The following is a 23293-nucleotide window of genomic DNA, read 5'->3' as shown; positions in this document are numbered from 1 at the left end:
AATACAAAAGTATTTCTCATCTTGAAAAAACCACGCATGTTATTATACATTCCTTATTCTGTGCTATCCAGTAACACACTAAGGCTGCTAAAACTTTGCAAACCTGCGACCCACACTACTTATGCAGACACACTGGATCATCACCACCTGACATTTTCCTTCCAAGCCACAAGCTATCCTGACTTGGAACTACATCACTGTTAAGATTAGAGTGGTGCTGGAAAAGCACAGCAGGTCAGGCAGCGTCTGAGGAGCAGGAAGATTGATGTTTCAGGCAAAAGCCCTTCATCAGGAATGAGGGTGCTGCCTGACCTGCTGTGCTTTTCCAGCACCACTCTAACCTTGACTCTGATCTCCAGCATCTGCAGTCCTCACTTTCGCCTACTACATCACTGTTCCTTTGCTGTTTTGGGTCAAAATCCTGGAACTTCCTAACAGTATTATGGCTGCTCCCACACCTCATGGACCGCAGCGGCTCAAGAAAGCAGCTCTTTACCACTTTCTGCAGGGCAATTAGGAGTGGTCAAAAAGTACTGGTTTAGCCAGCAACACCCACATCCTCATATTGACCTTATTTTATATATCAAAAGTAAAGTTTCGCTGTGTTTCATACTCAGAAGTATCTTTTGGTAATCATTACAAAAAATGTATCTCCAGCATTCATTGCCAGAAGTAGATTTTGCACATATTGAACAAAACTGCTCCTGATCCTGTTAATTTTGGATCTGTTTTTCCTTTGTCGCATTCTAGACAGTAACTGTAGATCAAGTGAACAGCAGTGCTGAAGTTATACAGCAGAGACATGTTGTCTAAAAATAATTTATTACTCAATTACTAAATATCAGCATGTGATGTAAGGAGCGCCAGGCAGCGACTTAATGCTTCTCACTTTGATAGAAACAGATTCTCAGTTTAGCTCAGAAAACAAAGTTCATTATACAATGGCAGCTGTTAAATTCACATGAAAAATGGCATTTGCTTTTAGCCCAGCTCAAAGAAGCCCCCTGCACAAAAGAAACACAACAGAAAGGCATTTGAGCCAAGTATTGGTTTAGCCTATTTTCTTGCACTGATTTCTAGTTGTATTCCTGCCTACACAGTGGGGGATGCAGTGACATTTTATCCTACCAGGGCAGAAAATGGCCCCTGGCAGCATGACATGCTTCATATTCTAACATCACCAACTCTCTCAGTAACAGGAGGATGATTAGTTCACTGTGCCAAAGCTGCTGCTAATTTACTGCTCAAGTGTAGCCAGGAGGTTTGGAGTAGGGATGCTGAGGTCAATCGTGAGTGAGGGGCGAATTAATAGCAAGGAGGACTAGAAGTATTGCTACGCCTCAAGTGTTCAGCATCCCAGCCAGTACAGGGGCATTGGATCCTATGACATTAGTTTGCTTATTATACTGATTCATACTCTATTTTTTCATATTTTTCTCTTTGCTTTCTAATTATCTTTCAATACCTTGACTAGCTGCTTAAGAGTATAAGATAAGAAATACTAGCAGGAGTAGACCATTCTGTCCTTTGAGCCAGTTCTTCCATTTAACAAGATCACGATTGATTTTCCACAGCTATTGTAAGATTCCCAAATCCCTTGATACCAAAAGTATGGCAATCTCTGGATTGAATATGCTCAACACAGAGCATCTGTGCGATCGGAGTTAAAGAATTCTAAAAGTTCACCAACACCTGAATGAAAAAAAAATGTCCTCATCTCTCAAATAGCTTTTCCCTTTAGTCCCTAATTCCAGAGTCCCAAACTGGGGAATAAAAAAGTTCTCTTAGCATCAGCCCAGTTAATCCCCTCAAGAATTTTGTATGCTTCAATGAGATCACCTCTCTTTCATCTAGGTGTTATTTATTCAGGAAAAACTGAGGATTGAAGATGCTAGAGATCAGAGTCGAAAGTGTGGTGCTGGAAAAGCACAGCAAGCCAGGCAGCATCTCAGGAGCAGGAGAATCGATGTTCCAGGCATAAGCCCTTCATCAGGAATTAAGCTGGTGGGCCAAGAGACTGAGAGATAAATGGAAGGGGGCTGGGGGAAGGTAGCTGAGAGTGCGATAGGTGGATGAAGATGGGGAAGAAGATGATAGGTCAGAGAGGAGGGTGGAACGGATGGATGGGAAAGGGTCTGTGGGTTTGTAGTAGATGTCTGTGGTTAGTCGATTGCTGGAGATGGAGAGGTCCAGAAAGGGGAGAGTGGTGTCCGAGATGGTCCAGGTGAATGTGAGGTCAGGGTGAAAGGTGTTAGTGAAGTTGATCAATCTCCAGGTGAGAGCACGAGGTAGCGCTGATACAGTCATTGATGTAGTGGAGGAAAAGGTGAGGGATAGTGCCAGCGTTGCTGCAGAAGATGGGCTGTTCCATGTACCTGACAAAGAGATAGGCATAGCTGGGGCTCATGCGGGTGCCCATGGCTACCCCACTGGTTTGGAGGAAGTGGGAAGATTGTGAGGAGAAATTGTTAAAGGTGAGGACCAGTTCAGCCAGGCAGATGAGGGTATTGGTGGAAGGGTACTGGTTGGGACGGCATGAAAGGAAGAAACGGAGGGCTTAGAGACCTTTGTCGTGGCGGATGGGTATATACAGGGACTGGATGTCCATGGTGAAGATAAGGCATAGGGAGCCAGGGTAATAAAAGTCTTGGAGTTGGTGAAGGGTGTGGGTGGTGTCCTGAACATAAGTGTGGAGTTCCTGGACTAAGGGGGACAGGACGGTGTCAAGGTATACAGAGATGAGTTCAGTGGATCAGGAGCAGACTGAGACAATGGGTCGACCGTGGATGTGAGTTTTATGAATCTTTGGTAGGAGCGGGTTCGTGGACGATGAGGTTGGAGACTGCGATCCTTCTTCAAGGACTGCAATTTCCCCTCCCACGTGGTCGACGATGCCCTCCAGCGCATCTCCTCCATTTCATGCACCTCCGCCCTTGAGCCCCACCCCTCCCAAAGCAACAAGGACAGAACCGCCCTGTCCTTCCACCCCACCAACCTCTCCCACTTCCGCCACCTACAAACAGAATCCACCACCAGACATATATTTCTATCCCCACCCCTATCAGTGTTCCGGAGAAACCATTCCCTCCCCGACTCCTTGTCAGGTCCACGCCCCCCACCAGCCTGTACCACTCCCGGCACCTTCCCCTGCCACCGCAGGAAGTGCAAAACCTGCATCCACACCTCCTCCCTCACCTCTCTTCAAGGCCCCAAAGGATCCTTCCACATCCAACAGAAATTTACCTGTACCTCCACAAATGTCACCTGCTGTATCCGTTGCACCCAATGTGGTCTCCTCTACATCGGGGAGACAGGATGCCAACTTTAGGATTGCTACAGAGAACATCTTTGGGACACCTGCACCAACCAACCCCACCGCCCTGTGGCCGAACACTTCAACTTCCCCTCCTACTCCACCAAGGACATCCAGGTCCTGGGCCTCCTCCAGTGCCAAAACGATTACCACCTGACGCCTGGAGGAAGAACGCCTCATAGTCCGCCTTGGGACCCTGCAACCCCACGGGATTAACATGGATTTCACCAATTTCCTCATTTCCCCTCCCCCGACCTTATCCCAGTCCCAAGCCTTCAACTCGGCACCACCCTCCTGACCTGTCCATCAACTTTTCCATCTATCCGTTCCACCCTCCTCTCTGACCTATCATCTTCTCCCCGAGCTTCATCTACCCATTGCATTCTCAGCTACCTTCCCCCCCAGCCCCACCCCCTCCCATTTATCTCTCAGCCTCCCAGCCCACAAGCCTCATTCCTGATGAAGGGTATGTGCCCAAAACGTTGATTCTCCTGCTCCTTGGATGCTGCCTGGCCTGCTGTGTTATTTATTCAATCAACTTTAGGCATTATTTATTCAACTATTTTTCATACTACAATCTCATCATCCGAATCAATTTAGCGAACTTTCATTGAATGCTTTCTAAGGCAAGTATAATTCCTCAGGAGATGAAAACTGCACACAGTATTTCAGGAGTGGTGACAGGAGGGTGCGGAATAAGGCTTCTTATATGTGAACCCCCTTGTAGTAAAACTTAACGGAGCATTTCCTTCTCTAATTCGTTGGGTGTTAACTTTCTGCAACTTGTGTACAAAAATGTCAAGGTGCCACGATTAAAACGTTTTCCACTACTTCTCTCTTAAAAAAAATCCATTCTTCTTTGTGGATAACTTAACATTTCTCTGCATTGTATTCCATCCACCTTATATATTCCCACTCACTCAACTTGTAGGTATCACTTGCAACCCTGTTATAGCCTCCCGACAGTTTACTTGCTGAGCTAACGTTAATAGAGTCGTACGACATGGAAACAGACCCTTTGGTCCAACCAGTTCATGCCGACCAAGTTTCCTGAACTGAACTAGTCCTACTAGCCTGCATTCTAAACCTTTCCAATTCATGTGCGTATTCAAATGTATTCTAAATGTTGTAACTGTCCCTGCATCTACCAATTTCTCTGGCAGTTCTTTCCATATCTGAACCACTCTCTGTGAAAAAAAGTGATCCTTGTGACCCTTTTAAATATTTCTCCTTCTATCTTAATTGTTCCCCTCATCTAAAACATTGATGTAGACTAGTTAGCTGAAATCCAAGTATTGATCATTGTGGTATCCTACAAATTTCAACCATCTGACCTGAAAATATCCTGTTAAACTCTGACCTGAAAATGACCTGTTAAATGAACAAGAATGTACGAATGAGGTACAGGAGTAGGCCATTCAGCCATTCAAAGCCTGCTCTTCCATGTCATAATATCATGGCTGCTCTGATTGTGGCCTCAGTTTCCGATATCCTTAGACTCCTCTGTCAATCAAGAACTATCTAACTCAGCCTTAAAAATATTCAAGGATTCAGCCTCCAACGAGCTCTGCAACAGAGAATTCTACAAATCAATGACCCTTTAAGGGAAAAAAAAAGCTCTTGCCATCTTATCCTAAATAGGCCTTTTGTTTTTAAACAACGCTCTCAAGATGTAAGGAGAAAAGTCCTCTCTGCATCCACCATATCAAGACCCCTCAAATTTTTACATGTTTCACTGAGATCACCTTTCACTCAAAGTGTCCCAAACTCCCTTTTCAAACAAGATAAGCCCCTCATCCCAGTAATGAGCCATGTCCATCTTTGCCAAACTGCTTCGAATACTATTGTAACCTATCTCAAGGAAAGAGACAAAAACTGCATGCAGTTGATGACATCTCACCAACAGAAGATACAGCTGTAGTAAAATTTTCATGCTCCTTTATTCCACTCTCCTGGCAATAAACACCAACAATTCTTTTGGCTTCTAAATTAATTGCTGCATCTGCAGACTAATTTTTGTGATTCCTGTACCTGATACCCAGATTCCTCTGCACCACAGAATTTTGCAAATCTTTCCCTACTTAAGAATACATTGCTTTTCTATCCTTCCTTTCAAAATGGAGAAATCTTCATGTTCCTACAATATACACTAGTAATACATTTTTTGGCCACTCACTCTATATCCTTTGCATACCCTTCATCACAAATAACATCCCTACCTGTCTTTGGATCACCAGCAAATTTCGTAACCAAACATTATTCTTTCAAATCATTTACGTAGATTAATTATTTAAAAGGTCCACTTTGTTTCTCTGGCACTTGGTTTCAGTTGTTTTCGAAGATGTCACTCTCTCCAGTTCCCTCACAACTCACCCATCCCCATTCCATGGCTCCTCATGCTCCAGGGCTCTTCCATTGCCACTCACTCTGGATCCACCATAGATGGTCCTTAGGAACCATGTAGAGTTGAAACAAAATTAACTTCTCACACGAGTTCTCATTCATGCAGCATTGATACTGAAAAACGTTTATACCTGAACTCATTTTGAATCCCAAGTGTTCAAACTGTCATATGTTAAAAAAGTTCTATTCAGCAACCAAATCAAAACAGCTAATCATTTAATATTCCTTTTAAAGCGTCAATCAAAATGTGAAGTCAGCATACCCTCAAAGTTGGTGCTTAGTTTTTGAAACATAGTCAAACATTCATAATGACCTCAGCTGCAGTAACAGGAAACATCAACAAAGAATATAATGAAAGTGCAGGAATAGATAGTAACGTTTTGTTTTTCTAATCTACACTGTCAAATAAATTAGCTGAGCAGAGGCTTTCTTTTAAAACTGACAACTTAACGTATCTTTTCATGTTAGAATAAACAGGGACTTAAATAAAGATTTAGATCCTGATATTTAAAATGAACTTTTCTACACTTCAAAAGTGTTTTAAGCATCTGATTCCCATATTATGGGTTAAGGCAATAATTTCAATAGGCCCTCACACTTGGCCCCATTCCCCTGCCAGAGGGACAGAGTGGGGTTTCCACATCACAAATTTTCCATTCTCTGGAGTCTGTGCAAAAATCCAGTCCTTACTCTCTTTTCTGCTATGTCTCATTTCCCATTAACAAGTCTAGCAATACTTCCTCCTTTATGATATGTTAGATCAGAATGGAGTCTTGTACACACCAGTGTTCCCTCTAATCTTCTTTCTAGCTGTGTGTGCCTCCCAGACTCGGAGCAGCCACACTACTTAGAGGGAACTCCGGATACACATTGTAAAACCTCTGGATTATTCTCCCTTTTATTATGTCTGCCTCTACAGTGGTTGAAATCCTCGATTCCTGTAAAATTATCCACTTACTACCTTTCCAGTGTTTGTGGTACTTGCTTTTCAGTGAATCTCCTTTTGCAGTTTTGAAAGTACGATAGCTGTGGGTATTTTGATTTGAGTAAAAAAGATGGTAGGCTGAATAAAATGAATAGGTTTTGATAAAGTCTTTTGTTACAGCATTTCATATGACTTAAAATTGGTATCTATTTGCATTACCTTTATTAATTCACATAAAACAATGAAAATAATTTACACCTTCAAAATCTACTGTTTGGAAATTTTGCTTCTTAAATATTGTTCAATAGAGTTACAGATACGTACAAGTCTTAGAATTATGTCTCAAATCATAATATGTTCTGAATGAATAAGAAACATATGTATAATAAATAATCCATGCAAACAGTAAGAAATTTTAAAATATTAGTACATTGAGAAATGTTACGGTAGGGTGGAAAGTAGATTGCTAGTGAAATAAAATAACAAACACCAACATGTTATCACATCAGAGAATATCTAAGCATTGCAGTATGCAACGAACAAGACTGTCACTTTATTTATATGTTAATCAAATGTGAGAAACAGAAGTTAATTCTGAACAGTTGAATTGCGTACCTGGGTAGCTAACTTTAGCTCTTTCTCCAATATATATTGCATGTGTTATTCAATCATAATTGCGGCCCCCTCATAAATTGTTTATTTTTTTTTAGTTGGTACAGCAATATTGCCAATGGGAAATTGTGTGCTGTGTAGAAATTAAGAATTACTGTGTCACCACAGTCAGAGATGTTTGGCCTGAAGAAAAAGGGAGTTTCTGGGTTTGAGAGATGGTGAATGCAATTATTTTTGTTTTCTTACGACAGTTTTATATACAAAACCTCTCAAAGAGACACGAATGTAAAAATGTTTAAAGTATACAGTTGAAATTCATCACTATTATTAAGGAGTCATTAGCTAATTTAAAATAAATAGCTTACTGCATCTGATAAAATGATACAGAAAAGAATGGCAAACATACTCACTTAAGAATTTCTACACTAATGTACCATGCATAATTGCAGAGACAAGATTGTCTGACATTCTTTCATTAAACCATGAATTTGTAATGAAGTGTGGAGTAAGTTAACAAATTTAGTATGTTATTATGAATTTCAAATTTTGAAAGTCAATATTTTACTTCTAAGATGGAAACCATTCAACATTTAAAAATAAAAATCCATTATCTAAAACACAGTGTATAGATCTAAGGAGCAACACGTTGTTATAGAGAAAATGAAGTATTAATCATACTATGTTAAGTGGGAAAAGACTCATTTCTCCCCTCAGTAATATTGCAGTGCACTCGCTCAGGTCTACATAAGATTGACATGCCACAGTCAATCAAGAAGGCTCTTTGGTGGACTGTGTTTATTCAGTTAGTAATATTCTCATCTTAGGGGTAAAATGATCTGGCTTCAAACCTCAAATCAAGGTTTGAGCTCATAACACATTAAAATAAATGTGAAATAGAGTGACACTCTAGTGGAATAAGGGAGTGTTGTATTATCAAAGGTGACATTCTTTGAATGAAAAGACAAACCTGAGCCTGTTTTGTATGGTTCTTCCATTGTTCTGGCCAATATACCTCCCTTGACCAATACCATATAAATAAATGAATATATTGTTCACTTCTTTGCCATTTGAAAGGAGGTTCATGGTTTAGAATAAATGTCACAATGGCTAATGTAACAAATCACTGCACTTCATAAATAATTTATGACATAATATGCTTTGAAATGTTTCAACTCGACAATTAGATATATAGCTGCAATTTATTCTTTTTGCAAAATTTACTATCTCAATGATAATATAAAGTTACTGTTACGATTCAGAAGACAGTAATTTTTGTAAAAACAAATTCATACCTGCCTAATTGGTTCTGGTACTCTGTATTTGCAACATGAATGAGTCAGACGTAAGGCAGTGTCCAGACTAATCCTGTGACCCACGGACACATAAATGGGTTTAGTGCTTTTCTCACAGCTTTTGAGAGCCTAGCATAAGCAAAGATATACAATTAGAATAAATCCATTAACTAGATTAATGACTGAAGTGGCTAATCTGTACATTAGCATTTATAGCTTTGTGATCACTTTTATTGCAATTCTACTCGTGATTGATAATTCAGGAATATTGGAAAGGTGTTGTATTTTCTGTTGAGAAAGAATTGATGCTGCACCCTTCACAACCTGAGAATGAACCAAAGTATTCTATAGTTAAGCAAGTACTTTTGAAATTAAGTCATTGTTGCAACACAAAGGACTGCAGGTGCTCAAAATCTGAAACAAAAATTGAAATTACTGGAAAAGCTGTGCAGTTCTGGCAGCATCTGTGGTGAAAAAAACGAGATAGCATTTCGGTCAAGTCATACTTCTTCAGATACTGCCAGACCTGCTGAGGTTCTCCAGCTATTTCTGTTTTTGTTCAATATATGGTTCTGATAAAGTGTTGACATCTGAAATGTTAATTGTTTGTTCTCACTGTGGACGTTTTCTGGCCTGCTGAGCTTTTTTTTTTGTCTTTATATATGAATGCTTCTGTTCATCAAAATTCCCTTCCTATCAAGGAATTATCAAGATGATTGCTTGTAAGTTTTAATCTACCTGCAATATTTTGGTTCAATTTAACTGAAATAGAGTGCACAAAAAAGACTTTTAGAACCATTTACACTGTACATGTAGAACATACAACAGACCTACCATTCCTAAAACTTTCCCGGAACTTCCAATTAGTGAAAACGCATTTCCTTCTTTCTGAAGATCTTTAGCCTACAAAACAACAACATGTTAATAAAAGGGAAGTTTTATTAGAAGCATCTGAAATTTTATAATTGCATTACTGTTTCACTTAAGCAACAATGGATAAATTATTTTCCCATAACATTAATACGACTGGCTACACAACATCCAATTTATCTTTTGATAATTTTCCGGTCCTATAAAGAAACACAACACTGAGTTCTGAAAAAAAGATGCATTGGACTTGAAACATTAACTCTGTTTCTCTCTCCATAAATGCTGTTAGACCTGCTGAGTTTCTCCAGTATTTTCTGGCCAACATTTCTGCCGCGAGTTAGTTGCTGTGCTCCAGTGAGGTTGGGAGAACAGAATTTCGCCTCCTGGTTGGGGAGCCTGCAGCCTTCAGGCTCAATATTGAGTTCAATAATTTTAGAGCCTGAATACCTCCTTCAAAATTACCGACCCATCCCCAACTCTCAGGCCCTGTCAGAACATTGGCTGCTTTCAGCACAGTCTACCATTTTCACCAATTCATTGTAATCAACTTTTCTTCCCTGGTTTACTATCTACCAACCTTTCGTCTGCCTAATAATTTTTTCTCTCTGCAGACTCACTCCATCTATCAACTTAATCCTTCTGTCCCCACTCTCCATCAATGTATATACCATCTTTTCCTAGCTACTATAATTTCTGAAGGAAGGTCACTGGACTCAAAACATTTACTTTCCTTTCTTTCCACAGATGCTGCCAGACATGCTGAGTTCCTTCAGTAATTTCGGTTTTTTATTTAGCCTTTATTCATTTCTTCAAAATTTGACTGGATACTTTTTCAGAAACAACAGCTGTGCTACTTAATTGTTAAAAGTTCTATCATGTCATAAAAGTGCTGATTTTTCATTCACAGGATAGTCACTGCAGGCAAGGCCAACATTTATTGCCTCTCCTATTTGCCCTTGAGAAGGTGATGGTGAGTCAGCTCCTTCAACCACTTACTGGAAGATTCCTGTCAGTTGAACAGCTGCTAATTGATGAAACAACTGAAGATGGTTGAGACTAGGACACTACCTAGTGGACCTCCTGCAAGGATGTCCTGAGACTTGGATCATTAGCCTTCAATAACCACAACCATTATCCTTTGTACTAAGTGAGACTCTAGCCTTTTCCCCCCAGTTTCCAATGTCTTCAATCTTCCTTGTTGCCACACTGTTTGGAATACTGCAATGATGTCAAGGGAAGTCACTCTTATCTCAGCTCTGAAATTCAGCTCATTTATTCACATTTGGACAAAGGTTACAATGAGGCGTGGAGTTAAACAATCCTGTTACAACACAAAGTGAAATTCAATGAGCCAATTGCTGGTGAGTAAATATCAACTGATAGCATTGCCAACCATGCTTTCACTATTTTATTGACATTTCACACCTCAAATGGGGCAGAATTGGCTGCCTCAGATTTATCCTGTTTTTTGTTGATTGGACATAGCTGGGCAATTTTCCACACCACTGGGAGACACCAGTGTCATTGGATGGAACAGCTTGTATTGGGACCTGGCTAGCTTAGGAGCACAGATCTTCAATACCATACTGGGATATCCATAAAGTTTCTGCATCCAGTGTGCTCAACAGGTTCTTAATAAAGACCAAAATGAACTAGGTTGGCTGAAGACTACCATCTGATGTTGAAGAACTCAAGAGAATACATGGATGGATGATCCACAAGGTATTTCCAGCTGAAGATGGTTGCAGATAGAGTCATAGAGATATACAGAAAAAGGCCCTCCAGCAAATTGAGTCTACATGGATCAAACATAATCACCTAACTCTTTTCATTCCATTTTTCAGCAATTGGCCCATAGCCCTGTATGCTCCTCTAAATAATTCTTAAATGCTATGAGGATTTCTGCCTCCAGCACTCTTATAGGCACTAAGTTCCAGATTCCCACCGTTCCCTGGATGTTTTTTTCCTCACGTCCCCTCTAAACATCCTACACGTGACATTAAATCTATGCCTCCAGTCACTGACCCCTCTACCAAAGTGAGACATTTCCTCCTACCCTGTTTATGGCCCTCATAATTTTATATAGTGCAATTATGTCCCCATTAGTCTCCTCTACTCCAAGAAAACAACCCCATCTAAACTCCCTTCATAATTAAAACTCTCCAGCCCACGTAATATCCTGGTAAAACTCCTCTGCATCCTCTCCATTTCAGTCACATCCCTCCTACAATGTGGATTCTAGAACTGTACACAATACGCTAGGTGTGGCTTAATCAATGTTTTAAATAGTTCCAGTATAACCTCCCTGCTCTTGATCTTTATGCCTTGGCTAATACAGATAGTTTCCAAATGCCTTCTTAACCACTCTGTCTATCTGACCTGCTACCTTAAGGAACTGGGGGAACATGTACAGGAAGCTACCTTTACTCCGTGTTGTTTCCCTGGGTCCTACTGTTCATCATGTGTTTCATCACTTTTTTTGCACTGATGTACTGTGAACTCACATCACCGAAGATGGGTATTATGAGTCTCCTGTTTTGGTTAGTTATTTAATTGTCAACCATAGTCATGACTCAATGTGGCTAACCTGCAAAATTTTGATCTTATCGACTGGCTGTGCTCATTTAGCTCTGCCTGTCTTCTATTGCTTCCATTGCACAGCATCCATGTAGTCCTGTTGCTTCACCTTGTGTGTTTTTAGCATATTCTTCTACACTAACTGTTCCACCAGTGGATGATAATGTTAGAGTGAGCGATATGCCAGGCCATTAAGTTACAGGTTCTGGTACAATATAATTCTGCTAATGTCTCACAAAGTCTCACTAATACCTTCATGCCTTTCACAATCTGCGAAAAGGCCAGTCTGACAGACATGTCCTACAGAATTCAGCTTGTTCAACTGGTAGTGGTGTACCCAAGTCACTATGAGCACCCACCCATAGTATGTTCAGTTACGCCCTTCAGTTTCTCTTCCAAGTGATGTTTAACATGTGAGGAGTACTGATTCATCAAAGTGAGCAGCGTGGTAATAATCAGCAAAAGGCTTTCTTGACCCTCTAGGACCCGATGCCATGGGTTCCAGAATCAATCTTGGTAAGTCCCACAGCCATTCACTCTGGACCCCGTATAGCACAGTACCACCACGTCTGATGGATATGGGACAGGACACAACCAGCGATGATGATGGAGAAGTCAGAGACATTACCTGTAAGCTTGATTATGTGTGTGACTTTACCAAGCTGTTGCTTGGTTAATACTGAATAGCTTTCCCTAATGTGGCACAGAAGCTTTGATATTAGTGAGAAGGACTTTGAAGGGCTGACTGTAATGGGTGTGCCTTTGTTGTATGCAGTACCTAGGTCGATGATGGAGAGGGGGGGTGGGTCTATCCAGTTTTATTCGTATAATTCTTTGCTGTGGTTTTATACAACTCAGTGTCTTCTAAGCTATTTCAAAAGGCAGTTATGGGGATTACATACAGGCCAGATCGTATTTCCATCCCGAAAGGATGTTAGTAATTCAGATGGGCTTTTACAATGATCCAAAAGTTTCATGATCACCATTATTGCTACTAAAGTGATACGACTGACACAAACAGTTTAATTCTAAATTCATTTAATTAATCACATTTAAATTTCCCACCTGTTCTGGTGGGATTTTAATTAACGTTTCTAGATAATTACGCCAAGTCCCTGGATTGCTAGTCTGCTAACAAAACTATATCGCTACCAGTTTGGATCTGGCTCTAAATAAGAGAAGAAAACTAATTAGGATTGGTGGGATTTGCAATGACAGGGCAAGAAGTTGCATCATGGCCATGGGGGAGGAAAGCAATACTCCTGTGGTATAATAACTAAAAAAGTTAAACAAGTAGTTAAGACAAATGTGGCCTGGTAAGGAAACAATGAAAGTACAAATTGTTTCTCCACAAGAAACAAATTGTTCTTTGGTGTCTGTCACAACTGGTCTTCAAATGCTTAGTTGATAAGATGAATGAGTGACCTGGTGAATCTAATTCAAAACTTCCTCTTACATTCCAATATAAGAAAAATTCCAGTGTTACCCTTGACAACTAACCTAACCTAATTAAGACCAGGAAAGCAGCATGTAAAGGGCCACAACAATAGAAGAGGTAATACTGAGTAAAACATAATATATGGGGAACTTAAAGAACTATGAAATTTATTTCTTTAATACTACACTTGATCTTTAGTATTTGTCATCAGATGGCAATCCACAAAATGTAAGCTATCAAGTGCACAAACAATATGCCCCTGCTCCTTCCTGATATAGTGTGCTGGAAATTGGTTCAATTGTCACCTTCAAAAGCAAGTTGGATAAGTGCTTGAGAAACAAAAATGTGGGCGTATGAGGAAAGAGTAGGGAAATGGGACTACCGAACTTAAGTGCTACTGAAAAACATTGACAAAAATCAATGGGTTGAATGGATTCATTCTATTCTATGGTTCTAAGATGTGACAAGTACTTTAAATTATCAGACAAGACAGTGAGAAGAAAGGGAAAGTGAAAATGCACAAAAGTGCATTGTTATGCCTTAAAGTTTGTTCACCATGGCAACATAAAAAGAATAATCTTTTTATTCACCAGACTTAAAGATTATTAAAGTTGAAGTGGCTTCATCTAAGTGATACATTGGATTCTGGATGAGATGGCGACTGAAATTTTAAGAATTCTTTTTGCTGTAACCTACTTTCCCCTTCCATTTTCCTTGCTGCAAAAATGATCCTAAAGTAAGGACTTACTGTTTGACAGTAAATTTATGAACAAAAGTGATTTTGTAATCAACAGCTCAGAGGTATTGTTACTCCTCAGCAATGACTAAATTAAACATTCCTGCCAACGGGCTTGTAAGGAAACTCATTACTGGACGTAACACAGAAAATAAAACACAAGGTCTTATTACAAGGTCGCTTGAGGACGAAAATTGGCAGGTACTTTGTAAATCTTGATCATTTAAAGCATATATACTTCCTCTTTCATCTATACATCCTTTTTATTTAGTTAAAGGTGTTGTAGAAAAGGTTTATTCAGAGCTACTTATTACTACCTCCTTCTTAATCAGCCTCAGCATCAGATTATTTCATTTTATAAAGGTCCTATCCAACAGCAAAACAGTTGATGGAAACTGGCATAACAACACAGCATGGAGGCTGTTATGGCCTGGGAGAAGAGGAAAGTAACCAATGTAATATGGTATCCTTTTTCCAAAGAAAGTTAACCCAGGCGACAATGGGTCAATTAATTTAACATCTGTGGCAGAAAGAAAACTTGAATCATTAACTAAAGATGCAATTACTAAAAACTTAACCAAAGAGAAAATAATTTAAAGTAGTCAACATGAATTTCAGAAAGGATAGTTGAGCTTGAGGAAGCCAAGCAAGAGCTCTGCGAGATGGTGGCAGATGTTATGGATGGTGAAATACAGTAATGCAATATTTAGTGGATGCTTAGAAAGCCTTTGACAAATTAATGTATAGGAAACAATTGGTCTCAATTAGGAGTTAAAGTATTAAGGGACCAAACTGGTTAGGGGAAGAAACAAATGTCAAAATCAGTTTCTCAAAGGTTCGGAGTGGGTACTCGTGCTCAGCAGGGTTCGTTGTGGGGTGATTTCTAGCAATTGTGTTCTTCAATGATTTGGGCCTATGACGAGAGGAAATGGTGTCCAATTTGTAGATGATAATAAAATTGAAGGTATAACAGGTCGTCCAAAGGTAGAGGATAACATTAGATACTTGAATGGACAAACATTTTAGCAAACATGACATGGTTCTCAAATTGAAACTTTATTGCTGGAACAGCACAGCAGGTCAGGCAGCATCTAGGGAACAGGAGATTCGACGTTTCGGGCACATGCCCTTCTTCAGGTTCTCAAATTAACGAGTGAAACAGAAACCATGTCATTATTTAAGAATAGATTAAGTAAAGGAAATAATAGCATATGGTTACAGGCTGGGCAAATCAGATTCAGAGGTCTGCCTATATGCAGGATAAGCACCAAACTTGACTACTAGAGCTAAATGGCCTATTTCTAAGTATCACAGGTTATTAATATTCTAAACTTGTGTTTAACTAATTGTGATTCACACAACCAAAAAAAAAATTATAAGCTCAATGCTTTAAATAAATAATGAATGTGTCTTATATGTTATGTAATGCATTTCCTTCTGAAGAAAACTGTGTAGTGTGGTGGATGCAGGTGGTCAATCTGTAACCGTAGATAGGCACGAGTCAGGCCTCTAACATTGACAACAGTTCATAAGTTACTCTGCATATAAAACTATTATATTAAATTTTAGTAGAAGTTAAGAGAGATGACAAAGTACTCAACATGACAGCATAAATTTAAATCTATTTTTCAAGTTTATCTGTTGGAAACATCTTTGCTCCTCACTCTAACTCATCACACTTTGTTAAGATTACACCTCTATGATGCATATCAATGTAATGCTGTACCCTTAGGAGATTTTACACACTTACTCACTAATTTACATTTGTAAGATCTCATCGAACGTATAAATAAGGAACAAGAGCAGGCCATTCGGCCCTTTGAGCCAGCTCCGTCATTCAATATGATCATGGTTGATCTGAGTTTTAGTTGCACATTCCTAAATATCTCCCATACTCTTAGATCTCCTTGGTGGTCAAGAATCTGTCTACTGCTGCCTTAAAAATTGAAATTTACAGTGCATTTACAGTCATTTGGAGGATGGGAATTGCAAGGACCTTGCCAACAGCATTTTGGAACATTAACTGCACTTAATATATCCATTGAATTTCTCATGGCAGCAGAATCTTTAAAAAGAATTCCATGAAGTTTAATAAACTGGAACACCTCTTAAGACCCCAAGTCTAAAGATGAGATTTTAACTCAATCAAAATCCATTCACCTGCACAGACTTAAAATTAGGTTCTCTGCTCATTTACTTTATCAAACACAGATGTTCACATTCTCTCCCCAATTCTTTAATATTTCCAATGCATGATGTGCTGACTTATCCTTAGTTTCCAGCTATGTCCATTCACATTGAATTACTGAGTTCTGTTTGCCACTTACCAATATTTTGTGTATCTGCTGGTTTAAAATGTATCAGTTAAAACTTCCCTAATTGCTAACTCTCAAAAAAGGATCAATACTAGTTGTAAGAATATTTAATTTCAGTTAGACTAATAATTACTAGATGTAGGTTTGCTTGCTGAGCTGGAAGGTTTATTTTCAGACGTTTCATCTCCATACTAGGTAACATCTTCAGTGAGCCTCCGGATGAAGCACTGGTGGTGTAGCCCACTTTCTATTTATATGTTGGAGTTTCCTTGGGTTGATAGAGTTTCAGTTGGAATGCCATGCTTCTAGAAATTCTTGTGCATGTCTCTGTTTGGCCTGTCCTAGGATGTATGTGTTGTCCCAGTCGAAGTGGAGTCCTTCCTCATCCGTATGTAAGGGTACTCGTGAGAGTGGGTCATGTCCTTTTGTGGCTAGTTGATACTTATGTATCCTGGTGGCTAGTTTTCTGCCTGACATACAGATACGGAAGGACACCATTTCAACTGGGACAACACATCCATCCTAGGACAAGCCAAACAGAGACACGCACAAGAATTTCGAGAAGCATGGCATTCCAACTGGAACTCTATCAACAAACACAATGACCACACCCCCTGAGAAAAAGTACAGGAAATGACATAACCGCAGGAAATGGCATCACTAACCTAAGGAAACCCAAACATACAAATAGAACCAGTGCTTCATCCGGAGGCTCACTGAAGATGTTACCTAGTATGGTGACAAAACATCTGAAAACAAACCTTCCAGCTCAGTGAGCAAACCTACATTCAGAACCTCAAACTGAGCTACAAATCTTCTCAAAACTCACCAACAATTATTTCATAAGACCATAAAAAATAGGATCAAGAATAGGCTGCCTGGCTCCTCAAGTCTGCTCTACCATTCCTAACATGCAACTTTCCTTGTAACCGTTGATTCTCCTATTGTTCAAGAAACTGTCTATCTTATACCACAAATGTTAAAAATCACACACTACCAGGTTACAGTCCAAGAGGTTTATTTGGGAGCACTAGCTTTCGGGCAGCTGCTCCTTCATCAGGTGGCTGTGGATCAGGATCATAAGACACAGAATTTATAGCGAAAGATGTGTGTGTCATGTAACTGAAATGATATATTGAACAAGCCTAGACTGCTGTTAAGTCTTTCATCTTTTTGAATGGGTTGCAGGTTTTGGTTCATTAATATGTATTTAGATTTAGATTAGATTACAGTGTGGAAACAGGCCCTTCGGCCCAACAAGTCCACACAGTCCCACCGAAGCGAAACCCACCCATACCCCTACATTTACCCCTTACCTAACACTACAGGCAATTTAGTATGGCCAATTCACCTGACCCTGCACATCTTTGGATGGTGGGAGGAAACCGGAGCACCCGGAGGAAACCCACGCTGACACGGGGAGAATGTGCAAACTCCACACAGTTAGTCGCCTGAGGCGGGAATTGAACCCGGGTCTCTGGCGCTGTGAGGCAGCAGTGCTAACCACTGTGCCACCGTGCCGCCCACAACTTCTTTTAAGTAACATTATCCCGCAATGCCAAACTTCACCTTGGTGTCATTGGGAATCTAATCTCAGATTTCAACACATTTTTCACCCTTTTCCACCTTACAGTGATACAAAGTAATTTTTCACATCATTGCACCTATCCGCTAATTTCAGAGAGCAGGTGTAGTGCTTCTGAAATGGTCCTATTTTAACACTTTGTCCATAATGCACAATAGGTGGTCTCTGTATTGTTCCTTGAAAGACTGGCAGCAGTTTTCCCCTGTGTTGTCATAAGAAACCATGTGGTATAAATGAAGTTGAAAGCACAAAAGGAAAATACACTGGATGCTGAAAACCTGAAATAAACGTAGAAAATACTAGAAATACACAGCAAGTCAGGTAGCATCCAGGACCGAGAAAATGTTAACATTTCAGGTTGATGACCTTTCACCAGAATCTTCAGTGAGATCCACTGTGTTCCAGGAAAAAAAAAGTTCTTACATCTAACTTGACATAAACATAAGCTTTTGTAGCGTTTCAAAGCTGAATTCTACCAATCAGTTCAAATTTTGATGTTATCAAATTACTGCCTAAACAGTTGAAGATAAAACTTCTACATTAGTCATATTGCTTAAAGTTCGTTCACGTGATCATACAGTCATACAGCACGGAAATAGACCCTTCAGTCGAACCAGTCCATGCCAAACATAATCCCAAACTAAACTAATCCCATCTGCCTGCTCCTGGCCCATATTCTTCCAAACCTTTCCGATTCATGTATTTGTCCAAATGTCTTTTAAACATTGTAACTGTACCCACATCCACTGCTTGCTCAAGAGGTTTATTCTACATGCAAACCACCCTCAGTGTAATAGATTTGCCTCATGTCTTTTTTAGATTTCTCTCCTCTCACCTTAAAAATGTGCCTTCTAGTCTTGAAATCCCCCATCCTAGGGAAAAGACAATTAATTCAAATCCAACTGTTAGACAATAGCATTTTGCTAAAGCAATGAACTATAGATTATGACCACATTCCAGTTGCAGTACTGAAGACCTGAACTCCAGAACTAGGATCATCCTTAGGCAATAACACACATCTTCTGAACCCAACAGAATGGAAATTTGTCTAGGAACATCCTGTCCATAAAACACAGGATAAATCCAATCACTATTTTTCTATTCTCAATCATCAGTCAAGTGGTGGAAACTGTTGTCAACTATGCAATCAAATGATACTTGATTAATGATTACTTGATCACCAATGCTCATTTTTGGTTTAATCATTGCGACCTAGTTCCAGATATCATTTCAGCTTTAGGAACTGAATTCTACAAGTGAGGCAAGAGTAGTTGTCCTTGACATGAGGCAGCAATTGATCAACTGTGGCATAAAGCCGATCAAAAGGAAAACACTTTCCATCAGTTGGAGTTGCTCCTAGGGATTCAGGGACAACTTGTCAACTGGATACAAAATTGGCTTGATGGTAAGATTCAAGGAGATGGTAGTAGAGGGTTGTTTTTCATGCTGGAGGTCTGTGACCAGTGGTGTTCTGCAAGGATCGGTGCTGGATTCACTGTTGTTCATCATTTTTATAAATGATTTGGATAAGAATTTAGGAGGAATGATCAGTAACTTTGTGGATAACACCAAGATTGATGGTATAGTCGACAGTGAAGAAGGTTATCTAAGATTACAAAGAGATATTGATCAATTGGGCCAATGGGCTGAGGAGTGGCAAATGGAGTTTAATTTGGATAAATGTGAGGTATTTCATTTTGGTAAAACAAACAAGGCAGGATTTATACAGTCAATGTAGGGCCTTGGAAAGAGTTGTCGAACAGAGACCCAAGGGTTCAGGTAAATAGTTCCTTGAACATTGCATCATAGTTAGACAGGGTGGTTAAGGAGGTGTTAGCATGCTTGCCTTCATTGCTCAGACCTTAGAGAGGAGTTGAGATGTCATGTTGAGGTTGTACAGGATGTTGGTGAAACTACTTTTCTGTCACCCTGTTATAGGAAGAGATTCAGAAAAGATTTACAAGGATGTTGTAGGGACTTGAGGGTCCAAGTTAGAGAGAGAGAGGCTGGATAGCCTGGTACTTTTTTCACTGGAGCATAGGACGTTGAGGAATGACCTGACAGAGGTTTACAAAATCATGAGGGCATAAAAATTGTCACTGAAATTTGAGGGTGCATATATGAGGATCAGTGGTCGGCACAACATCGTGGGCTGAAGGGCCTGTTCTGTGCTGTATTGTTCTATGTTCTAGATACGCGAGTAGCAAAGGCCTTTTCCCTATGGTGGGGGCATTCAAAACCAGGGGGCATACTCTTAAGGTGACAGGAGGAAAAATTTTAAAGAGACCTGAGAGGCAACCTTTTCACAGACAGAAGGTGGGCCCTGTGTGGAATAAACTGCCAGAGCAAGTGGTAGATGCAGGTACAATAATTCAAAGACATCTGGGCAGGTACATGAATAGGAAAGGTTTAGAGGGATATGGGCCAAGTGCAGGCAAGTAGGATTAGATTAACTTGGGAAACTTGATCAGTATGGACGAGTTGAACCGAAGGGTCTGTTTCTGTGCTCTATGACTCTGAGTCTAGTACTCAGGTTCAGCAGGTAAAGGGTCATTGTGTAAATTTACTTCAACATTCAAAATAGATCTGAGACAGCAGTGAATTGGTAGCTAATTTAACTTTGGGATTCAATGACCTAAATTGGAAAAATTAAAATATAATTACTTATGGATTCTATTTGGGGGTCAGTTAGCTGCACTTCTGGTTTGTGATACCAACAGCATGAGCTCAATTCCTGCACTAGCTGATGGTACCAGGGCAGACTCTCCTTTTCAAACTCTCTTTTCACCTGAGGCATGGTGATCTTCAAGTTAAACTGTCATCTCTCTCTAATGAAAGAGCACCCCAATGATCCTCTGGGATTAAGGCGACTATACCTTTATCAGTACTAACTGAAAACATACTTATAGACCAATGCAAAAACAGAGCAAGCTTTATTTTTGTACATCAACCAATGCTGAATTTCAAAACAAAATGGTACTTGGCAATGGGAGCACCCTGTAGCTGAGTAATGTGGATCACATCTGTGGGGATCTATGAAATATTTCTAGAGTTTGCAGACACAGGCATAGTGTAAAGAATGCTCACAGATTTCATCATTCAATATGCTCTCAAAATAAACTGCAAAACTGCAATGTGATCATCTTATGAATGTTTGTGCTAAAGTCCTCTCTTCAATATTTGGATTTATTGCACTTTATGGGTACTAATGCTGTCATCTTTACTGAAGAACTATTTTCTTCTGCATTGCTTTTGTAACTATAAATGATGCCACAGTCAGATTGAATTCAAATTGAAACTCCTGTATGGATGGTTTCAGGTATATAACTTCAGTGATATGTGATATTTCAATGCAGCTAAACTCCTAGGTGCATGCTGAATAGTTCTTTCATACCTTTTCCTTTAGTGAATCTTTCTCTTCCAGACCACTCACATGCAAAAGGTTCTTGGCAACCCCTACACAGGGCAAATCTGTAAGGACACCTAAGTGACAGGCCACACCGAATTCTGTTAACCAAAAATGAGAGAGAGATAAGAAATTCTCATATAATTTATGTAGAATACTGTCTGTGTGTAACTACCCTTTGCTATTTGTATGTTACTTTTCGAATGTACCAAGGCACTGATTACATACATATAACGCAGTAGGGGAAGGTAATTCAATCTGTGCTTGCTTTTTTAAAAGACTGATACAATCCATCTTTTTCCTCACCTTTCCCCATCCCTGCAGTATTTTCCTCCTTCAAATATTCACTTTTGTATGTTATTATTGAATCTGCTTCCACCACTGTTTCAGGCATAACAGAACATAACAATTCACTGCGTAATGCAATTCTCCTTATCTTTTGCCAATTAACTTAAATTTTTGTCGCTTGGTTAATGATCCTCAGCTACTAGAAACAATTTCATCTTTTTCATTCCATCAAAACATCTCAAGGTTTTGAACATCTCCATTAAATCTTCTCTCAACCTTCTCTGCTTCACAATCCACTAACTTATCCATAACAGAAGCTGCAAACCAGGTATCACTTTGGTAAATCTCTTCAGCACTCTCTCCAAGACCGAGCCATTCTACCTTCAGTGTAGTGTCGATAAAGGCACCTAATATTCCAGATAAGGCCTAACCACTGTTTTATAATAATTTTGCATAATTTCCTTCTTTCTGATATCTTTAGCTCTCATTATAAAGCCAAAGAGACAAACCTTTTTAAGCACACTTTTTCCAACCTATCTAGCCACCTTCAAAATTTAACTATGTCCAGGTATTTCTTGGATTAAACTGGATCATCAAGTTGCCAATGTGTTAAAAACCAGCCTGGCCAAGTCATTTCACAGTCAGGTGGTTCTCATGGGGTTTGCAGTAACAGTAAACGGAAGATGAGTCAATTTGGGTTTATGTGCAAAAATGAACTCACTGTGGACATAAACCTATGACAGGAGACTGAGTCACTGTAAACGTCTGCTCACAACTAACCTACTATTCTTATAAGAAATAGAGAAATTCTCGCTTTTACGATTACAAATTGGCACAGAGAAAAAATCCAAGGTGCTGCTTTTTTGTCAAAAAAACTCTTTCATTCGACATATTGCAAACAAAAAAATCCATCTAAAAATTATCTTTGACCTTTTAAAAAATAAATTAATTTTATCAGTTCTGTGGAGTTCCACCAACCAACTTTGTGGCTTCCCAAGAACAGGTAGCTTTGAATTTGCTGTAGATCAAACTAAAATTATAGTTGCAGAGGGAATGGCACCAGTCAACCTAACAGTAATGTGGATATACAGAGCCCATTGTTTAAAAAGATTGAAGGTTAGAAAACAAACTATTGTAGAAGCAATGTACTTTCAACAGTCTTGCCTTCTTATTCAAACAAAGACTGTACCTGTAGAAAAAGTGTTCCCTTCACTTTTTATAAATTTTACAAAGATTTCAATTTTGAAATTATTTGCCTCTTCCTTTAAGTCTTTCGTTCACACAGCATTCTCGGACGACAACAGAAGGCTGGTAACTATATCCTACAACTCTGCCAATATCTTACTGAGGCACAAGGAGATGAGAATGAGCCATGATTTCTTCTTTAAATAGGAAAAAATTCAGCTATTGTCCTGCACACTTTCTTAATGCACAAAGAAATTATTGTGTGAGGAATTATGAAGAAATGCTGTGTACACTATTTTTTGGCATTTGTGAAAAATACATTGAAGAACCCCCCAAGGTATTTTGGAA

General features: G+C 39.5%; 1 protein-coding gene across 9 annotated transcripts in view; it reads right to left on the bottom strand.

The window, feature by feature from the left end:
* LOC122562232 (endonuclease V-like) overlaps positions 1 to 23293 on the bottom strand; it is a 128052-nt gene that overhangs the window by 61249 nt on the left and 43510 nt on the right. For 6 of the 9 annotated variants that reach the window (XR_015761429.1, XM_088000703.1, XM_088000704.1 and 3 more), the window contains exons 5-7: positions 21461 to 21573; positions 9380 to 9448; positions 8546 to 8674 (exon numbers count right to left, since the gene is read on the bottom strand). Coding sequence is in view for 6 of the 9 variants with exons in the window: in XM_088000703.1 (XP_087856829.1) it covers positions 8546 to 8674; positions 9380 to 9448; positions 21461 to 21573 (311 nt within the window). In the remaining 3 variants the exon portion in view is untranslated. Of the gene's footprint in view, positions 1 to 6897; positions 7437 to 8545; positions 8675 to 9379; positions 9449 to 21460; positions 21574 to 23293 lie in introns of those variants that run through there. The other 3 variants (XR_015761430.1, XR_015761431.1, XM_088000706.1) reach the window with 2 other exon arrangements.

This window comes from Chiloscyllium plagiosum, unplaced genomic scaffold, assembly GCF_037043375.1.
Source record: "Chiloscyllium plagiosum isolate Xiang-an unplaced genomic scaffold, Cpla_swu_hap1 HiC_scaffold_25, whole genome shotgun sequence".
Taxonomy (NCBI): domain Eukaryota; kingdom Metazoa; phylum Chordata; class Chondrichthyes; order Orectolobiformes; family Hemiscylliidae; genus Chiloscyllium; species Chiloscyllium plagiosum.
Note: the sequence above shows the minus strand (reverse complement) of the source record. Positions and strands in the feature narration are given on the sequence as shown.